Source organism: Salvelinus fontinalis, chromosome 17 (assembly GCF_029448725.1).
Source record: "Salvelinus fontinalis isolate EN_2023a chromosome 17, ASM2944872v1, whole genome shotgun sequence".
Classification (NCBI taxonomy): Eukaryota; Metazoa; Chordata; class Actinopteri; order Salmoniformes; family Salmonidae; genus Salvelinus; species Salvelinus fontinalis.
Window position 1 is genome coordinate 21,405,968 of NC_074681.1, and position 20,672 is coordinate 21,426,639.

The 20,672-nt window shown below is 43.2% G+C and overlaps 1 protein-coding gene across 2 annotated transcripts in view; it reads right to left on the reverse strand.

Moving 5' to 3' along the window:
- Positions 1 to 1,189: 1,189 nt before the first annotated feature.
- LOC129813961 (potassium/sodium hyperpolarization-activated cyclic nucleotide-gated channel 2-like) overlaps positions 1,190 to 20,672 on the reverse strand; it is a 65,996-nt gene continuing 46,513 nt past the window's right edge. For both annotated transcript variants that reach the window (XM_055866635.1, XM_055866636.1), the window contains 4 exons: positions 10,486 to 10,632; positions 9,367 to 9,607; positions 8,534 to 8,698; positions 1,190 to 7,500 (listed from right to left, as the gene is read on the reverse strand). In XM_055866635.1, coding sequence (XP_055722610.1) covers positions 6,401 to 7,500; positions 8,534 to 8,698; positions 9,367 to 9,607; positions 10,486 to 10,632 — 1,653 coding nt within the window. In that variant the 3' untranslated portion in view covers positions 1,190 to 6,400. The remainder of the gene's footprint in view (positions 7,501 to 8,533; positions 8,699 to 9,366; positions 9,608 to 10,485; positions 10,633 to 20,672) is intronic.

Sequence of the window (20,672 nt, forward strand, 5' to 3'; positions counted from 1 at the left end):
AGAGAGCGACAGAGCGAGAGATGGTGAAGAGGGGAGGGGAGATAGGTGGGAGAGGGGGGAGAGATAGAGAGAGCGACAGAGCGAGAGGGGGTGGGAGCTGTGCTCCAGCTGCTCCAGGGCCTGGCCAGAGGAGTGTGCCCTTGGGCTGCCCTCGTCTCTGACGTACGCACGAACAAACGCACATAGACACACTCACACACACACACTCGATCATTCATTCACTCTCACATACACACACAGCCACATGTATGAGCACACACCATCTCTTCGTCACACTCACACGCAAAGCAGTGATAGGAGTCTCCTGACTCAGACAGCTCATCACGGATGCAGCAGAGCCCCTGTCGGCAGAGAGACAGAGAGACAGAGAGAGAGAGAGAGATAAAAAGAAAGAAAGAGAGAGAGAGACAGAGAGAGAGAGAGAGAGAGATAAAAAGAAAGAGAGAGAGAGACAGAGAGAGAGAGAGAGAGAGAGAGATAAAAAGAAAGAAAGAGAGAGAGAGAGAGAGAGAGAGATAAAAAGAAAGAAAGAGAGAGAGAGAGAGAGAGAGAGAGAGAGAGAGAGAGAGAGAGAGAGAGAGAGAGATTTTCTATTGAGGCAGAGAGGAAAGAGACAGACGCCTCTGTGATTAACTGGGTCTGTGTGCCTGTTTGCATCTGTTTTGTAACAGCAAATCAAAGGCCACACAATTGTTCCGTCTGTATGTGTACTGTAGCTGTCATCTACAAAACATTTTTTCACAGCAATGGTTTTAAATTCAAACACCTATAGTAGGAGGCTGACTGTGAAGGCTGCTGAGGGGAGGACGGCTCATAGTAATGGCTGGAATGGAGCAAATGGAATGGCATCAAACATGGAAACCACGTGTTTGATGTATTGATACCATTCCATTCCATTCCCCTCCAGTCATTACCACGAGCTCGTCCTCCCCAATTAAGGTGCCACCAGCCTCCTGTGGTGGTTAACTGTGCCCCTGTGTGTTCTTCCACTGGTATTCATTGAGATATTAACTGTAAGTAATTTTGGACCCTATTAGCCTGTAGAGATAACGGAGAGATAACGTGACCACCCCCAACAGTTGAAAAACACTTTAAGTGAAGTGTGTAACTTACCATTGTCAGAATGAAAAAGTTGTCAGGTATACCCAGAATATGAACACACGAATCAATGAAGGGACATGACTGCCAATGCGCTCATCTTTTTATTGCACAACAATGACTCATTTTGTTAGGAACGCTTTAACAACATTTCCACCGACCGACAGACCAGCTTATTGAGAGAGAGCAGAGCCTGGCTCTGAGTTTTGGACCAGCTGAGAGAGAGTGTAGGACAGCCGTATACCCCGTACCCCGTCCAAAGGAAAGAGTGGAGCTATTACCATATTGAGTACATCTATCCACTTCTTGCAGATATTCACGATATGTGAAGTACTTAGGAGTAGGGTTTAGGGGTCAGTTTGGGGTTGGACAGCTAGATACCAGCTCAGACAGAGTACAGTATGGAGTTCAGTGGAGCGTTAAAGTACTTTAACCCGTACAGACCCAAACACAAGCTGAGCCTGAGGGGCTTTAAGACAACCTCAATGGGGAACGACAAACACTGAGTGACAACGAGAGAAATTTGTTTAGTTTTTTCATTGCCAGATGAGGATAAACCCACAGTGGCTGGAACATAGAATTCCACTTGAGTTCTGAGAACCTTTGTACTGGAACCACTGTTAGGAAGGCTAGCTGCAGTGATGTAGAATCTCTTTTGTCAAAAGATTCCAAAATAAACTGCTTTTTCAGATGGCAGCTCTCAGATTGCAATTGTGTCTGTTTCTGCTTGAGTGGGCCTGAAGACCTAGCTTGGTGTTCTCAAGTGGGACCAACAATGTAGAAGGAAAGGCACAGGTACACACACACACACACACACACACACACACACACACACACACACACACACACACACACACACACACACACACACACACACACACACACACACACACACACACACACACACACACACACACACACACACACACACACACACACACACACACACACTATACAGAGAGTCCTAAAGCAGAGAGAAGGCTTAGATAAGCAGGCCACAGTAGCTACAACACTAAGGTATAATAATTGTCAGACTAGTTGACATTTTAAATCATTGTAGTTGGTTACACAGAAATGTCTAGATTTGAAGGTCCCACAAGGAATTATCAACCAAACATCCCCTCTAGGTCAGAAGCAAATACATTGGTTAGTCAGACAGATATGAGAAACAGTAATCAAGCTTGGTACTGCTGCTGCTTCCTTGGTCTTCAGATGAACAGTTTTGGGGTGTCCATTTTCACTTGAATGATTCTTGATTTGAGTTCAGTTGTCCACAAACACTGTTTGTTGTCTGAGGTGATATCTAGACTGCGTAAACTCCACGAAAAAGCTTGTTTTGAGTTCACCCTCTCATTGTAGAAAATGTTTGGATTACACCAGATTGTGGTACAAACACGACAATGTGCCTCCATAACTCTGTGTATGTCACACATACAGTAGATGAGTAGAGTACAGCGCACATGGTGTTTGAAGGCTCAAACCAACAAAAATGTGTAATTTTGTGTTTCCCAAACCAGGGAAATTGATATATACTGACATTGTCATTTTAATTCAGCAGTACTAATCTTTAGCTAACATTTGTACATATATTGCAAGTTGAAAATAAAAACACATATTTGCATTTCTACAAGCATGTACATACCACAAAAAGAGACTGTGGAAACTAGATATACAAGGTACAGTATATGCTGTCCATGTGCATTGGGGCAAACTGTAAACAAAAACAAGAACAACAACAAAACAAACAAACAAAAAATACTTATCGAAACAGAAACATAAAATACACTGATATGCTAAGACATCAACACTAAGGTATTCAGTACCCTTAATATCTTTCATATCTGGTACGGCAAAAATTTGAGATTTTAAACTGAGATAACCGTCTCTCAATAATCGTTGGTTGGTTTCAAGCATATGTGGGGAATCTCACTTGCATTCCATTGCAAGTTTCTTTTTCACAGAGAACAAAAGCAACAGTAAATGACCAGTAAGACTTTACTTGAATACGCTATCTTAAAACCTGCATAACACCTTCTTATACATAACAGATGCAAGGGATTCAAGAAAGAGCTTGTCAAATTCACTGAGGTGTCATCCATTGATCAAGAGTCATGCTGGGTGCATGGCAACTCTTGCACTGACACAGAGATGATATTGCCTGAACATAGCAGTTTTTTCTCTGCCCTTCTTTTTTTCACTGACTGTGGACAATCATTCAAATCTTTACAAATAATATCAGCACAGTCCTTATAGCAGCTAGCTTAGCACGGCAAACTCGGGTTTTAGCACATACAAGGAATAGGTAAGAGGACCAATTGATTGCAATGACACAGCATTGAAGCGCACACCTGGAGTTCACTCATTTAGACTTAACTCATTCATAATTGTATAGGCATTTTGCCATGGGAGAAAACAAGCAGTCATTATAGTAATATGTTGGGGACTATGATCTGACTTAAAATATGTGACGTGATAGTTAAAAATGATAGGCTCAAAGCATTAGGTTTTGATATGTGGCTCAGAATATAAGTGATAAACTTATATAATAATAATTGTTATCGAGTGATCCAGAATTGATGTGAAATTTAGGTAAAATCAATAGTGAACCAATAAGGGATCAATAAAACCATACAGACGTGGGATCTTAATTTGACCCTGCTTCTCACAGCAGGAAAATAATCCTTCAGCAGCACAAAATTGTAATTATTATGTGTATTATAATTAATGGATTTTTTGTAGGTGTTTTTCGTTAGGGAAAATTGTGTCTGAAATTTTAAAGTGGAAATGACAAATTTTAGAAGTCTTTTTAAACCTTGAATACACCACAATTTGCATTTCCTGTTGCCCAGGAATATTCTCTGCGACAACAGTGGGATCAAATTAAGATATCAGATCTGTATATCTTTCCGGAAAGGTGGTAAACCTGAGTGAAATGTCCATCATCATGAAAGTTCAAAGCTTCAAAAGTCAGAAATGGTACGACGACTCAGCTGCCAATTTTCTCCCAGGATATTATTAGGTTAACCAGATGTGACCGTTGTAAAAGACTGAAGCTGTGATTTCCCTTTCCATTAAAGGCTCATAATGTGACACAATCTGCTTAATGTTGAGCTCAATTTTGCTGTGAACCAACGAGTCAGTTCTCAGTGACAAACTGAAAATGGTTTCAACTCTCTGTCCTACATCCAATCATTTAAAAAAGTGTATTGTCTTGTCATAGAACAGAGAATGGGGTAACACACAGTTTCCATAAAGAACACACCCAGACCAGAGAAGCAATAAACCTAAGAAACATCGCACAAACATTCAGCGACACAATCTCCCTTCGCATCGTCACCCAGAATAATTTCGGTCCTTGTATTTACATGGCAGTTTATTTCTGATTAGCTGTCTTCCCCCTCATATGGCATACATTCAGCAAGAGAAGGCTTTGAAGTACACCAGGATTAGAATCATTAGAATATTTATAATCAATGTCACAACCCGCCACAACCATGAATTTTGAGAACTAAATAGGATTGCTGAAGAATAAATAATTTTCGTACAGACATTCGTAGAGTTTGAGATTCGAAGGAGCTGTATCACTTGCTCAATATACATACAACACCAAAAACACACAGGTGAAGACATACTTTACTCTACCCCACAACATTTCCTATTGGCATGCATTCTGTCAATTAGTTAGTCTTTCTTTACAACATACAATATTACTTTAAATGGACTTTAAAGTGATAGTTTGGGGGAGTTGATTTCCATAACTCCATTCCGGAATCCTCGGGGGACCCTGAACCAGTTTGAAACCAGTTTGCCTCATTTGAACCACAAAATAATTACATCCACTCACTTCCTCTGACATTTTTGGTTAAGATAACAACGTGGTCACTGGATTACAATAACACAACATGTGAAGCCACGGCAGCTGCTGGATTCTTTAAGGTTTCACAGTAAAAAGAAAGAAATTAGATACCTGTACAGCATATGTATATACATGTTATATATATATTTAAATATATAGGCGGGGTAAAAGTATTGCAGAATTATATTGCATGTATTAATCAATAAACCTGGACGAAAACAAGCAAGTATACAGTATGGGTTGTTTGCGATGGTTCTTTTTGATAAAGCTCAGATTTTTGCCTCCAGGGTCACGATCAGTATATTTCTGCTGACATGACAAGTGGATATCTTTCCAGACACATTTAGTTGGACAGAGAAGCTGGGAAATATTGCCTGTGCCATTGCCAGCAAATCCAAACAACCAGGCCTGACAACGCAGTGTAAAGATATGAGTACACGAGTCAGCTCTCTTGGAAAAACAGAATGGAACCAAAAACATGCATACCAACTCACACACACACACACACACACACACACACACACACACACACACACACACACACACACACACACACACACACACACACACACACACACACACACACACACACACACACACACACACACACACACACACACACACACACACACACACACACACACACACACACACACAAATCAAATCAAATATATGGCTTCTAAACTTGGAATCAAGGCAATTGAATAAATGGCATTTTCTTCTATATTTCTTTTTTAGTTGATACAGACACAACCAAACTTTGTGTTTAAGCTCAACTTTGGTTTGGAGTAGTTACAATGAAGATATTACCTTTCGGTATTTTTTTTTACTATTCTAACTATTTACACATCGATGTAAGATCGACCAGCGGTCTAAAACACTACCTTCACTACTATTTTAAACAATATGAAATGTATTTATTTTGCTACAACAGCGTTTACAGAAAAAAAGGACCTAAAAACACATTCTGAAAGCGTAAAATGTCATCATTGTCATCTGATTCAAGTCCCTGATTTTGCGTTTTTAAGTCCAGCTCCTGCTAGATTGCATTGTATGGATTCTACACAGTATGCAACAGTTACATTAATTATGTTGTTTCTCAATATCTTTACAATAAAGACAGCAATATAGGTGTTTGGAAGCAGAGTGTAAGGGGTGATACTAAGACTACAGGTGCTGGCATAGTAGAATAGTCCAGTCCCACCTTTGTTAAACTAGTTTAATTGTTTCGACTCTCCAAGTCACATGAGCCAAAGAGTTCCTCTCTCCTCTTTGTTGACTCCGACCGACACACAGGACATTCAGTTAGAATGACTGACGGTGTGGCCCATATGAAGCCAGCCAGGTCAGTAAGGAAGCCGACCAGTCAGGTCATCCAGACAGAGATAAACAGACGTTTAGATTCACCCATGTGAAGAAGGCCTCTCTCCTGCAGCTCTCATAGGGTCACAAGTTGGAAGACAGCCGGTTCCGGGCTGAGTCTAACTCTGGTATGCTAACGATCGAATCCTTCTTAGGAGCTCCAGAGGCCGGGAGCCCCGACCCAGCCGCCGCTGCAGCCGCCCCCATCCCGGGTGCTCCTCCTGGGGGAGGAGTGGAGGCGAAGGCCACCCGCTGTGGAACTCCCGCGGGTCTCCCCCCAACCTGGACCCCCACCCCAGAGGGCCCAGGCTGGCTGGGGTGAGTGGGCTGAGGGGGGCCGATGGAGGTGGAGGAGGCGTGGGTGGATGGGTGGGTAGATTGGGGAGGGCTGGGGCCGGCAGGAGGGGTTCCATCCTGAGGGAGGGAGAGCTGGGAGGCGGAGAGGACACGGGCGTCTTGGCTCAGGGTGCCTGAGTGGAGCGAGTGGGTGCTTTTGTGTGAGGAGGGCCTCTGGATGGTGTGCGTGGGGCTGGGAACGTGGTGCTGCACCAGGGACAGCTGAGACCCAGACGGCCCCGCTCCCCCCATGTACTGGAATGTCCGTCCTGGATGCGCCAGAGGGCTCTGAACTGGTGGGCTGGAAATAGCCGACCCAAACACTCCTGTTGCATGAGCCATCTGTGGTGGCTGGGACTGGAGAGGAGATGCGGAAACAGGGCTCTGTGACAGGCTATGGACCACCTGGAACCTCCGCAACATGCGGGGGGACTGCAGCGTCCCTGACCCTGACCCAGACGCTGACCCTGGCCCCATCGGACCTGGCCCCATCGGACCTGGCCCCATCGGACCTGGCACCATCCCCATCCCCATCGGCATACCCATCGGCCCCATCCCCGGCATCCCCATTCCCCCCATCGGCCCCATCCCCTGGGGGCAGAAGCTCATGGCCACAGCCTGCTGGAGGCTGGCGAGGGCCCCGACCCCGGATGGGCCTGCGGGGGAGAACATGCCCCCAGGGACGGAGGATGTCATGGACATGGTGCGGGGTCTCTGGAGGTCCACCAGTTTGACCATCTCACGGTCGTACTTAACAATCTCCTGGATCATCTCATTCTCATGGTTGTTGAAGACGCCGGAGTTGAGGTCGTGCTGCACTTTGTGCATCAGAATGGAGTTCTTCTTGCCTGTGATGTGAGGAGGAGGAGGAGTGAGGAGGAGTGAGGAGGAGGATAAAAGTAGAACATGATGAGGTAGAGGAAGAGGAGAACAGGGAGGAGGAGGAGGAACACTGACAGTATTTTCCATCCTTCAAACTAGGTATATTGTTTTGGCAAGAACAATGCTACAGGAAAATACTGACAACAAGAGGGTCACAGTGTCACTTCATCAATTAAAGGAAAGAGTCACCCATTTTGAATGTTATATCATTTTTATGCATCTCTGAGCAATGTTTTATCGATTCCAGGGTCATTTAATGTTTTCGTGTGTTCCTGAGCTATTGTCGTTTAAGCAGGCAGAAATAGAGCCTGTATGACAAGTTTTGCATTATATAATGAATATTGCACATAGATAACTAAATAACTAAATAGCATTCAAAATGGGTGAGTCTTTCCTTTGTCCTGTATAGAGCATGCTGAAGCAACACCATAACTCAGCTCAATGCTCGGGCTAGAGTTATCTTTCATAGATAAGATTGCATCTGCTATTTCTAAGAGGAAGTCCAACATAAAAGGTCAAATAAAGATGTGTTTATGTGATATCAATACGTAATATTAGGGTAAGATGTGAAGATGAATTCTCAATAAAGACAGTGTCACGCCCGAAGCCTGCTTTTATCCTCTACTCCCCTGTGAAAATAACAGGTGCAACCACTTGATATATCTGGCCCAGTCCCTATTGATTGGACCACTGTTGTGTCTGGCAAACAGTGGGGAATGCAGCATCTGTGGAGCCACCTGGGTACCACTAGCGCGGAAACTACTATCACACAGGCAGTTTATTGTTCTCTTTCTAGGAAGAGAAGCAAGTACAACTTGGGCCCTATTTGACTACTTTAAAATGCATCCTTCTTTCTTAGTTCCCTTGGGAAGTAATCACTGATCTAACTCAAATGGATTGTTGAAAGTTCACGGATCTACTACTGTCAGATCAGTGATTACTCTAAGGCAGGGAGTGAGGAAGGTGCATTAGTACAGGGCCCAGAGCTCTCTTCAGTACCTATGCGGTCCAGTCGGTCGATGGCCACGGTCTCAAAGGCCCGTCTCATCATGGGGTACTCCTCTAGCACCTCATTAAAGTTGTCCACAGACAGGGAGTAGAGACGGCAGTACGTCTCCGCTCTGACGCTGGCCGTACGCCGACCCCGCGTCAGCAAACAGATCTCTGATAGAGGGAGACAGGGTCAGGAAACACAGAGATAGAGCAAAATGTCTCAGAGAAACAATATATTCATGTTCTATTTCATTATCTGTAAAATATACCGTAGAAACCACCCATTATCTGTTTCACTACCAGTTGTTTGGGATTGTGGTACACTTCCAATAAAGTTGTGCTAGTTTTCAAAGCCGAGGGACACATGAAAACCCACAAAGCAGTGGGTATTCTGCTCCAGAATACTTCAGTGATCTCATTATGTGTCACGCCCTGACCTTAGAGATCCTTATTCTTCTCTATGTTTGGTTAGGTCAGGGTGTGACTCGGGTGGGAAAGTCTATGTTTTCTATTTCTTTGTTTTTGGCCGAGTGTGGTTCCCAATCAGAGGCAGCTGTCTATCTTGGTCTCTGATTGGGGATCATATAGAAGTTGTCATTTTCCTTTTGGGTTTTGTGGGATCTTGTTTTCTGTTTAGTATCTGAGCCTGACAGAACTGTGCGCTTTAGTTTTTCTGTCTTTGTTATTTTGTTTTGGTGTCATCAATAAAAAGACGATGTACGCCCACCACGCTGCGCCTTGGTCTCCTTCTACAAATGAGAGCCGTTACATTATGTCTAAATATTAATTGTTCGCTGAATTAAATGAAAGTCTGTATGTATTGTGGTTCAGGCCCATACCTCCAAAGTAAGAGCCATCAGAGAGTTTCATTCCCAGGGTTCCCTTGGTGATGACGTTACAGACTCCGTGCTGGATAAAGTACATCTTCTTGCCGATGGTGCCCTCTCTGATGATGTAATCACGAGGCTGGAAGACCTCGAAGCGGAGCATGATCAACATGGCTGTCACAAAGTTGGGCTCTGCGTTGGCGAACAGCGGCATGGACGCCACCAGCTTACGGCAGTTGAAATTGACAATTTCCTGATGATTGGATAGACAAAGTTGGTTAGTAAAATATTTCAAAAACGTTATATCCACCAATTATTCACATGTATGTTTTTATTTTGAAATGATTGCTTATGGGTACATTCATGTGTGTGTAAAATATTTAAAAAATGTATTAATAAGATATTCGATGTGTATGAAAATGTTTTTTTGCTAAATGCTATACCATTGGTTAGCTGGAATGGAATGTTTGTATTCTGTATATTTGACCTGTGTATGAATGCACTTACAGTAAGTCGCTCTGGATAAGAGCAACTGCTAAATGACTCAAATGTCACATGTAAATGTTACACATACAGGTCTCAAATGATTGTATTTATAATATCGTTGTAACATTTCTATATTTCTTCCTTCCTTTCTTAGAATTTGGGGGATTTGTGTGTATTGTTTAGTAACGACAGGTATTATTGCAGTGTTGGAGCTAGAAATATAAGCATATATAAATGTTTTATATTGATGTCATACATTTAGCATTTCTACATTTCTTTATAAAAATGTAGTTATTTGTACATTTGACTGTGTAAAACCTAGCAGTACTACTTATTTTTCTGAGAGTGAGGCGGATATATAGCATTTTGCAACAAAAAAAACATGATTATATGTCTCTCTGAAATAAAACCATCAACTGATGGATTTTAAACAAATACATGTCTGTCATTAAACCATGCCATGATTAGATAGAGAAAAAACACACCAATCTCCTTCATAATTTCTTTCAACAATAAAAGCTAATTTCCCAGCATTTCTGAAAATGGATATATAGCGTTTTGGAATGAAACTCTTGAAATGTTTTTAAATAGTTGTGTGTGTGTGTTCATGGCGTGCCTGTTTAGGTAGGAACTCAAGAGACCCACCTCTCTGAGTGGTTCGTTCAGTTCCTCCAGGATGCTGTCTTCATCAAACATCTTCCCCTGGTACCGGTGCTCATAATAGTCATGGATTTTCTGTCGGAAGTCGGATGGCAGCTTGTGGAAAGACATGTACTGCTCCACTTGTTTGTACTGGAGAGAGAAATAAAGTCAATTTTATTTTATTTTTTATTTTATTTAACTAGGCAAGTCAGTTAAGAACAAATTATTATTTTCAATGACGGCCTAGGAACAGTGGGTTAACTGCCTGTTCAGGGGCAGAACGACAGATTTGTACCTTGTCAGCTCGGGGATTTGAACTTGCAACCTTTCGGTTACTAGTCCAACGCTCTAACCACTAGGCTACCCTGCCGCCCCAATGTGCTGTCTAGAACCAGAAAGGGTTCTATCTAGAACCAAAAAGGGTTATTTGGCTATCCTTATAGGAGAACCCTTTGAAGGACCCTTTTTGGTACCAGGTAGAACCATTTTGAGTTCCAAGTAGAACACCTTCCACAGAGGGTTCTACATAGAACCCAAAATAGTTCTACCTGGAACCAAAAAGGGTTCTACCTTGAACCAAAAAGGGTTGTCCTATGGGGACAGCTGATTAACTATTTGTATCTAAGAGTGTAGAGCTTAAACTGACTCTATGGAGCGGTTCAACCATTCCATCATGAAAAAAAGGGAGACCCATTACTAAAGTGGATGGTGGACAGGCCATGGTGAAAACTAAGGTCTGGTTTTCCAGACAAAGATTAAGTCTATTCTGGACTAAAAACATGCTAAATGGAGCATTTTTCTAGCCTAGGACTAGTGCTTTTCTAGTCTAGGACTAAGTCTACTCTGTCTGGGAAATCAGCTCCTAAAGCTATGCATTACTAAATCAATGGAGTGTATCAGGTGGTGTATAACTGGCATGGTGTTTGATCCCAACCCTCCCCGGGATGCTAGTCTGCCAGTCAGGAAGACATAGATGTGGTTGTAAAGCTGTTGAGCTGTGGGAGATGGAGAGATTCCTCTGTGCACTTTTATGTCAGCATCCGTGCAGTTCAGCCCACGTCAAACAGGGAAGCTGTCTCGTAAACATGTCACTCCACCCAGCACTCATAAAGCCTTCACAAACATAACACAGGTCTGGGTCTTAACTGGCACTGACACGTCAAAACCCACACACATACTGGCAGGCAGACACACACACACACACACACACACACACACACACACACACACACACACACACACACACACACACACACACACACACACACACACACACACACTGACTGATAGACAGACAGACACATAGACAGACAGACAGACAGACAGACAGACAGACAGACACAGACAGACAGACACAGAAAGACAGGCACACAGACAGACAGACAGACAGACAGACAGACAGACAGACAGACAGGCAGACACACACACACACACACACACACACACACTGACTGATAGACAGACACATAGACAGACAGACAGACAGACAGACAGACAGACAGACAGACAGACACAGAAAGACAGGCACACAGACAGACAGACAGACAGACAGACACAGAAAGACAGGCACACAGACAGACAGACAGACAGACAGACAGACAGACAGACAGGCAGACACACACACACACACACACACACACACACTGACTGATAGACAGACACATAGACAGACAGACAGACAGACAGACAGACAGACAGACACAGAAAGACAGGCACACAGACAGACAGACAGACAGACAGATAAATTAACTGTTTTCCTTCCCTTCTTTCTCAAACCATTAAAAATGTACAAAAACAGAAAACTCTTTCATAATTTTAAAGAAAATAGTATAAACTATGCAAATCTGGAATGTGAACCCTTATGAACACCTTACTGATTGTAATATATAATAATATATGCCATTTAGCAGATGCTTTTATCCAAAGTGACTTGGTGTTGCCTGCAAACATTTAACACATGGGTGGTCCAGGGAATCAAACCCACTACCCTGGGGTTACAAGCACCATGCTCTACCAACTGAGCTACATATTAAGGTCTAGTAATAGAGTGTTAATAACTGCCTTATTCATGATCTACTACGAGACAGGAGCACCATAAAGGTTTACCATACCCCATTTGACCCACTGCTTTCATCTCTGCCACATCCACCGAGAAGAAGCCATATAACTCTAACAAGCTCAGTTGAATAATTCAAAGGCAAAATAAAGAAGTGAAGTCTCTCATGGGTGATGAAAGCTTTGCTTCCCTAACTTGCTGTTACATAATGAGATGCTGCGTCAGTGCTGCTGCTCTCTGACAGGCTGAACGGAAGCTGTGGTGGCATAGGTAGGTGTTGCTGACGTAGTGTGTGTGGGTGTGTGGGGGGGAGGGTGTTGCTGACGTAGAAACAGCCCAGGGCATGCTGGTGATGCTGATAGGCTAACCATCATAACAACTGAACCTGCTGGTGATGCTGATAGGCTAACCATCATAACAACTGAGCCTGCTGGTGATGCTGATAGGCTAACCATCATAACAACTGAGCCTGCTGGTGATGCTGATAGGCTAACCATCATAACAACAGAATCTGCTGGGGATGCTGATAGGCTAACCATCATAACAACGGAACCTGGTGAGGATGGATCAGTCATTGCCTGTTTCTGAAATAGTACCCTTTGCCTATATAGTGCACTACTTTTGACCAGGGCTCATAGGGCTTTGGTCAGAAGTAATGCACTATATGGGGAATAGGGTGCCATTTTAGACACAACCAGTGTTCCCATTGTGATGAGACCATAGAAATTGAATAGGTAGAATGGAGTAGTTGTAACATAGATACCAGTAGTTCTATTATTTACAGGATTTCTATGGTAACACCCCATGTACAGATTATACCAAGAAAACAGGATGTTCAGTTGAACAACTTGAATAGTGGTATCCCAGAGCTAAAAATGTGAATTCCAATGAGTATTTGAAGTGGATAATGGTAGTGTAATACCTACACCTACTGCTACTCCCAGTTTGAGCATCAACCATATCCCTCTTTGCCTTCTCTGATTGGTGGGTGATGTAGAGGTCATGGGTCAAACCTATCCCCAGCGATTTAGACTCTTAAGTACAGGAGAATGAAGCAACAAAACACTATCTGTTTGGCTGCTGATTGGCTTAAATAGCTGCGGTTTAATGACCTGCTTTTGAAAAACATGTCCATGTGCCAGATTGATTTTTACAACCTGACAGCTCTCCAATGTTATTGAGAAATGAGAGAAAGGGTTAGCCAATGAGCCACAGTGCTCGGAGGGGGACTGACAAACATCCAAAGAGGGTCAAAATGACACCCATTTTCTGTGTCACTTTGACTGGCCCATATGCTGCAGCTAAACAGTGTGAGAGATGACATCTTGATGTAGCCTAAACATTGGCATTCATGGATTTCTGTTTAGCACTTGGTGGTGGAATAGTTCTCCATTCACTATTGACAGCATGATGGACAATGTTCTATCACTTTTACTTCTACCCAGGGGCATAAAATGGGGTACAAACTGTGTGTGACACTATTTATCCCTTACAGTTAAACACAAAAATAGTAAAAAATCCAATGAAAGTAAATGGAAATAGATATGTCATAGCGATGATCAATTCATCACTCATCATGTTGAAGCTGAACACAACCCCCTGGTCTGCTCCAGTGACATCAGCAACACTTATACGTCATCTATCTTTAAAGCTGTTTAATCTCAACCCCCCCCCCCCCATGGCCCCCCTTTTCCCTTTCCTCTCCCCTCAGTCCTCGCTCCCCACCATGAGCAATTCTAATTTGGGTTCAGTGCGGACAGCATTTTCGGATATATCATTCATTCACTGCATTCCGGCCTAAATCACTTCATTATAATACATAGCACATCTAGCAGTGAGTGAGAGGCTGGTGACAGCCAAGTCAAAGCCTGTCTCCCATCCCGCCAGAGAAGATGTGAGCAGAGGTAAAACAACATCAAAGTCACTACTGCTCTGTTAATTGGATTTTTACGGAATCAGAAACATACTGAGATTGACTCTGAGAGAGCTAATGGCCACGGGATGTTGGCCTGTGCACGTCTTACATTTTGTTTTATATTTTCCTCCATTGAATGTCTGAATACGTTTACGTACATCTATGAGCTACCGTCTTTAAAAAAAGCGAGTTCCAAAAGGATTATTTGGCTGTCCCCATAGGATAACCATTTCTGGTTTCAGGTAGAACTCTTTTGGGTACCATGTAGAACCCTCTGTGGAAAGGGTTCTACAGGGAATTTAAAAGGTTTTTACTTGAAACCCAAAAGGGTTCTTCAAAGGGTTCTCCTATGAGGACAGCTGAAGAACCCTTTAGGTTCTAGATAGCACCTTTTTTTCTAAAAGTGTACGTACTGATATTTAACCCTCTATATACAGTAAGAACTAATGGTGGCCACAGTACATTGACATTAAAGTCATTTAGCAGACGCTCTTATCCAGAGCGACTTACAAATTGGAAAGTTCATACATATCCATCCTGGTCCCCCCGTGGGAATTGAACCCTGGTCCCCCCGTGGGAATTGAACCCACAACCCTGGCGTTGCAAGTGCCATGCTCTACCAATTGAGACACACGGGACCACAGTAGATCCTAACTCAGTCTGAGTAATGAAGGTGGTCAGAGACTTGATTTGTGTCTGAGAGAAGACAGCCCACATGAAAAAAGACTACAGTTTAGGATCATATAATAAACTGTAGTATACTGTAGAATACTACACTGAGTGTACAAACCATTAGCAACAACTTCCTAATATTTAGTTGCGCCCACTTTTGCCCTCAGAACAGGATCGATTCATCAGGACATGGACTACAAGGTGTCAAAAGCGTTCCACAGGGATGCTGGCCCATGTTGACTCCAATGCTTCCAACAGTTTTATCAAGTTGGCTGGATGTCCTTTGGGAAACTGTTGAGTGTGAAAAACCCAGCAGCGTTGCAGTTCTTGACACACTCAAACCAGTGCACCTGGCACCTATAACCATACCCTGTTCAAAGGCACTCTTTTGTCTTGTCCATTCACCCTTTGAATGGCACACATACACAATCCACGTCTCAAGTGTCCCAAGGCTTAAAATTCATTCTTTAACCTGTCTCCTCCCCTTCATCTACACTGATGGAAGTGGATTTAACAAGTGACATCAGTAAGGGATCATAGCTTTCACCTGGATTAATCAAGCCAGTCTGTGTCATGGAACTAGCAGGTCTTCTTAATGTTTTGTACACTCACTGTACTATCCATCGATCATGTGTAGTACTTACTATAGAATGTTGTAGTATACTGTAGAATACTACAGTAAATACTACAATATTATCCAGAAGAAAAAAACCCAGTGTAGTAAATACGACAGTAATGCCCATTTCCCTCCCCAATATTGCAATTTGTGGCACCCATGCGGAAAACCTACATGCCAAGTCTAGCCCATAGCTGTGTTCGAGTACTCACACTAACGGCACTAACCGTACTATTTCTGACGTGAGTTGAGTGTATAGTATGCATATTGGTCATAGTATGGTTATAGTTAGTATGCCAAAAGTTCCCGGATGTCGTACTACATTTGCCAAAACATGAAGTATACACGCAGAGGACACTATTTCTGTAATTTAGGGCCCATAATGCAATTCTACGGAAATGGGTGTGGCTTCACATCGTTTTCAGATTTGAAGAAAACGGAGGAAAATATGCAGCCGAAGTCCAACGAGAGCTGATACAAATTCACTGCTTTAACTAATTAGGACAAATGTTAAGAAAATGCAATGTAATAAAGTAATGACTTTTCAAATAAGTTACCTTACACGTTATGTTGGCTGACAATTTGTTAGCTACGCTGTCCTTATAAACCACATAACATATTACATATTATAATTATGTAGCGGTATGTTAGCTAGCTACCTAACGTTAGTCGTTATACATCAAACTTGCCAGTATATTAACTATCTAACTACCCAATGTTTATTGACTTGATTATTCCCATCATTCTTAGTTTAGCTAAATGGTATAGTCGTTGTGCGTTCTCAACAGACATTCGGGTGCTTTCGTAAATTCACTCTGGCCATCTACTCCGATTTCAGAGCACTCTCGTCTGAGTGTACCAGAGTGCAGAATAATGAATTTACAAGTGCTCAACACCAGTTGAATATGGCCAGTGTCAGTAACCGTTGGCAAAAAAGCGTAATTAAATTGTTGCCAGCAGCACAGTTGCAGTCACCAACGCTCTGGATAACATGAAAACTGCCTAACCAGCTCTGCTAGGGCGAGTAAAATGGTCAGAGTGGTCTCATTTGTGTCTGGAAGTAGCTAGCAAGCTAGCCAATGTTAGCTTGGGTGCTTGACTGCCGTTGTAAGGTCAGAACGCTCAAATCAACCCAACTCCTGGGCCAGAGCGTCCAGTGTGCGCTCCGAGAGAGAAACGCCCTGAATTTAACAAACGGACAATCTGACAAGGCTCTGAATTAACGAGCGCACTCTGGCACTCCACATTGAATGAACACACCCAATGTCGTAAAATGTCTAACTAGTCATGTGTTATGCTAACTAGCTAACAAGAGGTTGCATAGCAACAGCATCAACTTCCGGTAGACAGGCGAAGAGCTAGTACGCTCAACTGAAAGCCTACTGTTCATTTACAGTATACTAAAAATGAACTAATAGTATATGGTATGCAGTATATACTCATTAAGTATGTAGTATACAGTATGTTAGTATGGGTATTCGAGCACAGCTCATGTATTGTGTTCTCTACAGGTTCTAGAAAAGAGCAGAAGCTCTGAACCATCCGTTCAGACCCCAGTCCTACCTACCTACCTGTTATGGAGAATGAAATATTTTAGTATTTCTCCAGTAGGTTCCTGAAGGAGAAAGCCTCCACTTCGATGTCAAAACAAAACCACTGCAGTAAATACTACAGTAATGTCCGCAAAAACACTACTGTAAATACTACAGTATACTACAGTCATCAAAGATATTACATAAATTACTATGGTATATACTACAGTTTTCTTTTAATACATAATTTATACTACAATTAACTGTAAATACTACAGTATACTACAGTAAAAACTTAACAGCAAGGTATGCAAAAACACTGCAGTGAATATTATAGTATTTATACCATAGTATACTATAGTCATTTTTTGTGGGAGATCACTTCTGTGGCTGACATGTAAACAATCCTCCATCCTCTTACATGCTTCAGGCAGCGCAGCTTGGGCTGTCAAAGACCTCTGCTGAGTACTAAGCTACTATACTGTCCAGCCTTTAGGGTGACCAATCCTGCACTAACACACCTGATTAATCCAGAGACTCGAGGCTGATTCATTGGATTAGGTGTTTCAATGCTGGGCCTGCACCCACTTCATCTGTCCAGGACCAAGACTGGCTAGTGGCCATCCCCCTGTGCTACAGTGTGAACCCACAGAGACAGACTGACTCCACTCTCATCAGGGGCAGAAGGTTTAAACGACTCTCAGTAATATTTGGAGGCATAGAGAATTCCTCCAGCCGAGAGCAGCTTCACTGGACTGACAGTTCCTTTTCTGGGTGTTTTAATAAACACACGGTGATCCTCAGCTCAGAAACCATAATCCCTAGCAGAGCAGAGTCGTCGGAAATCTGACAGCAGATCATGAGCAGTAGAAAGTTTCTATTGAAATGTACTGACCTGGCCTCTCTGCAATGCATGGTGGAGTGGTAAAATGGATTAGACAGAGAGTTATTAAAGAGACCAGGAAATACAAATGAGAGACAAACTATGTCAACTCTTTCAGTTCCATTCAGTGGGAAGAGTTCCATTACGCTCCAAGTGCACTTTGACATGGATGCCTAATCCTCCTTCATTTGATTCAAGGTAGGACAAAAAGATTCCGTTCACCTGTTCAAGATGTTCTAGAACACCAATATTCTGATAAGATTGCATTTGTAAAACCAGTCACTCTCTGTTGTAAAACCAGTCACTCTCTGTTGTAAAACCAGCCACTCTCTGTTGTAAAATCAGCCACTCTGTTGTAAAACCAGTCACTCTCTGTTGTAAAACCAGTCACTCTCTGTTGTAAAACCAGCCACTCTCTGTTGTAAAATCAGCCACTCTGTTGTAAAACCAGTCACTCTCTGTTGTAAAACCAGCCACTCTCTGTTGTAAAATCAGCCACTCTGTTGTAAAACCAGTCACTCTCTGTTGTAAAATCAGCCACTCTCTGCTGTAAAACCAGTCACTCTCTGTTGTAAAACCAGTCACTCTCTGTTGTAAAATCAGCCACTCTCTGTTGTTAAACCAGTCACTCTCTGTTGTAAAATCAGCCACTCTCTGTTGTTAAACCAGCCACTCTCTGCTGTAAAACCAGGCACTGTCTGCTGTAAAACCAGTCACTCTCTGTTGTAAAACCAGTCACTCTCTGTTGTAAAATCAGCCACTCTCTGCTGTAAAACCAGTCACTCTCTGCTGTAAAACCAGTCACTCTCTTTTGTAAAATCAGCCACTCTCTGCTGTGAAACCAGTCACTCTCTGTTGTAAAATCAGCCACTCTCTGCTGTAAAACCAGTCACTCTCTGTTGTAAATTCACCCACTCTCTGCTGTAAAACCAGTCACTCTCTGTTGTAAAATCAGCCACTCTCTGCTGTAAAACCAGTCACTGTCTGCTGTAAAACCAGTCACTCTCTGCTGTAAAACCAGTCACTCTCTGCTGTAAAACCAGTCACTCTCTGCTGTAAAACCAGTCACTCTCTGCTGTAAAACCAGTCACTCTCTGCTGTGAAACCAGTCACTCTCTGTTGTAAAATCAGCCACTCTCTGCTGTAAAACCAGTCACTCTCTGTTGTAAATTCACCCACTCTCTGCTGTAAAACCAGTCACTCTCTGTTGTAAAATCAGCCACTCTCTGCTGTAAAACCAGTCACTGTCTGTTGCAAAACCAGTCACTGTGTGCTGTAAAACCAGTCACTGTCTGCTGTAAAACCAGCTACCTGGCAGGGTGTTCATCTCCCCCTGGGAGATACCATTCCTCACCGATGAGACACACCATGTATCACACAGAGAGCTTTTAGCACCCGTTGCCCGGGGCACGAGAAGAAGGATGAAAGGTAATGGAGAACCATCTCATTGCAGATCTAATAGAGGTGAAATACAACGAGTTGGATTGGTAACAAAATGTGATCCAATATGATTTACAACTAGGTAATTACATTTCGCTCCTCATAGGAAAGACCTTGAAATGAAATGAAAAGTAGCAATGCCGTAACAGAGGATATTCCCAGACAAAAATGACTATTATTGTCCTGACATCTCTGACTATGGCCCAAAATCGCATTGAAAAGGTATGTATTAGAGGCAAGAGACTTCAGACCATCTAAGTCTGGTCATCATAAGTCTCCTCCTCTTTCCCTCCTCCCCTCCCCCTTGCTTGGTTCCCCGTAGCGGCCAGTTAGCACTGCACCTCTCAAGGACACAGCCACCAGAGAGAGGGAAGGAGAGAGACAAGGGGAAAGAGAGAGAGAGAGAGAGAGAGAGAGAAAGACAGGGATAAGAGAGAGAGAGAAAGAGAGAGAGAGAGAGAGAGAGAAAGAGAGAGAGAAATAAGGACAGGGAGAAAGAGAAGGACAGGAAGAGAGAGATAGGGGGGGATAGTAATGGTCAGAGAGAGAGCGAGAGAAGGACATGGAGAGAGAGAGGACAGGGAGGGAGAGAGAGAGAGAGAAAGGGAGAGAGAGAGAGGGAGAGAGAGAGAGAGAGAGGGAGAGAGCGAGAGAGAGAGCGAGAGCGAGAGTGAGAGTGAGAGTGAGAGAGAGAGAGAGAGAGAGAGAGAGAGAGAGAGAGAGAGAGAGAGAGAGAAAAGGTAGAGAGAGGTAGACAGACAGAAAGAGAGAGACCGAGAAGAAGATAGAGCTGGAAGGGAAGCACAGAAAGAGTGGGATGAGAGCAACAACGTGTGTGTGTGAGAGAGAGATTGAGTGGGAGAGGCAGGGAAAGGGAGAGAGGGGGCCATGGTGGGGACATCACCTTCAGGATGACATTGGCAGCAGGTCTGCTGCCTCATCAATTCTGCTGCTGCCCAGAGGGACGTCATATCTCCCACTCCACCTTTCCCTCCTCTTCCACATCTGCCTCCCTCCCTTAACCCCCCTGCTACCCCCAGCCCGCGGCAACGCGGCTCTACCTGGTTGAACACACC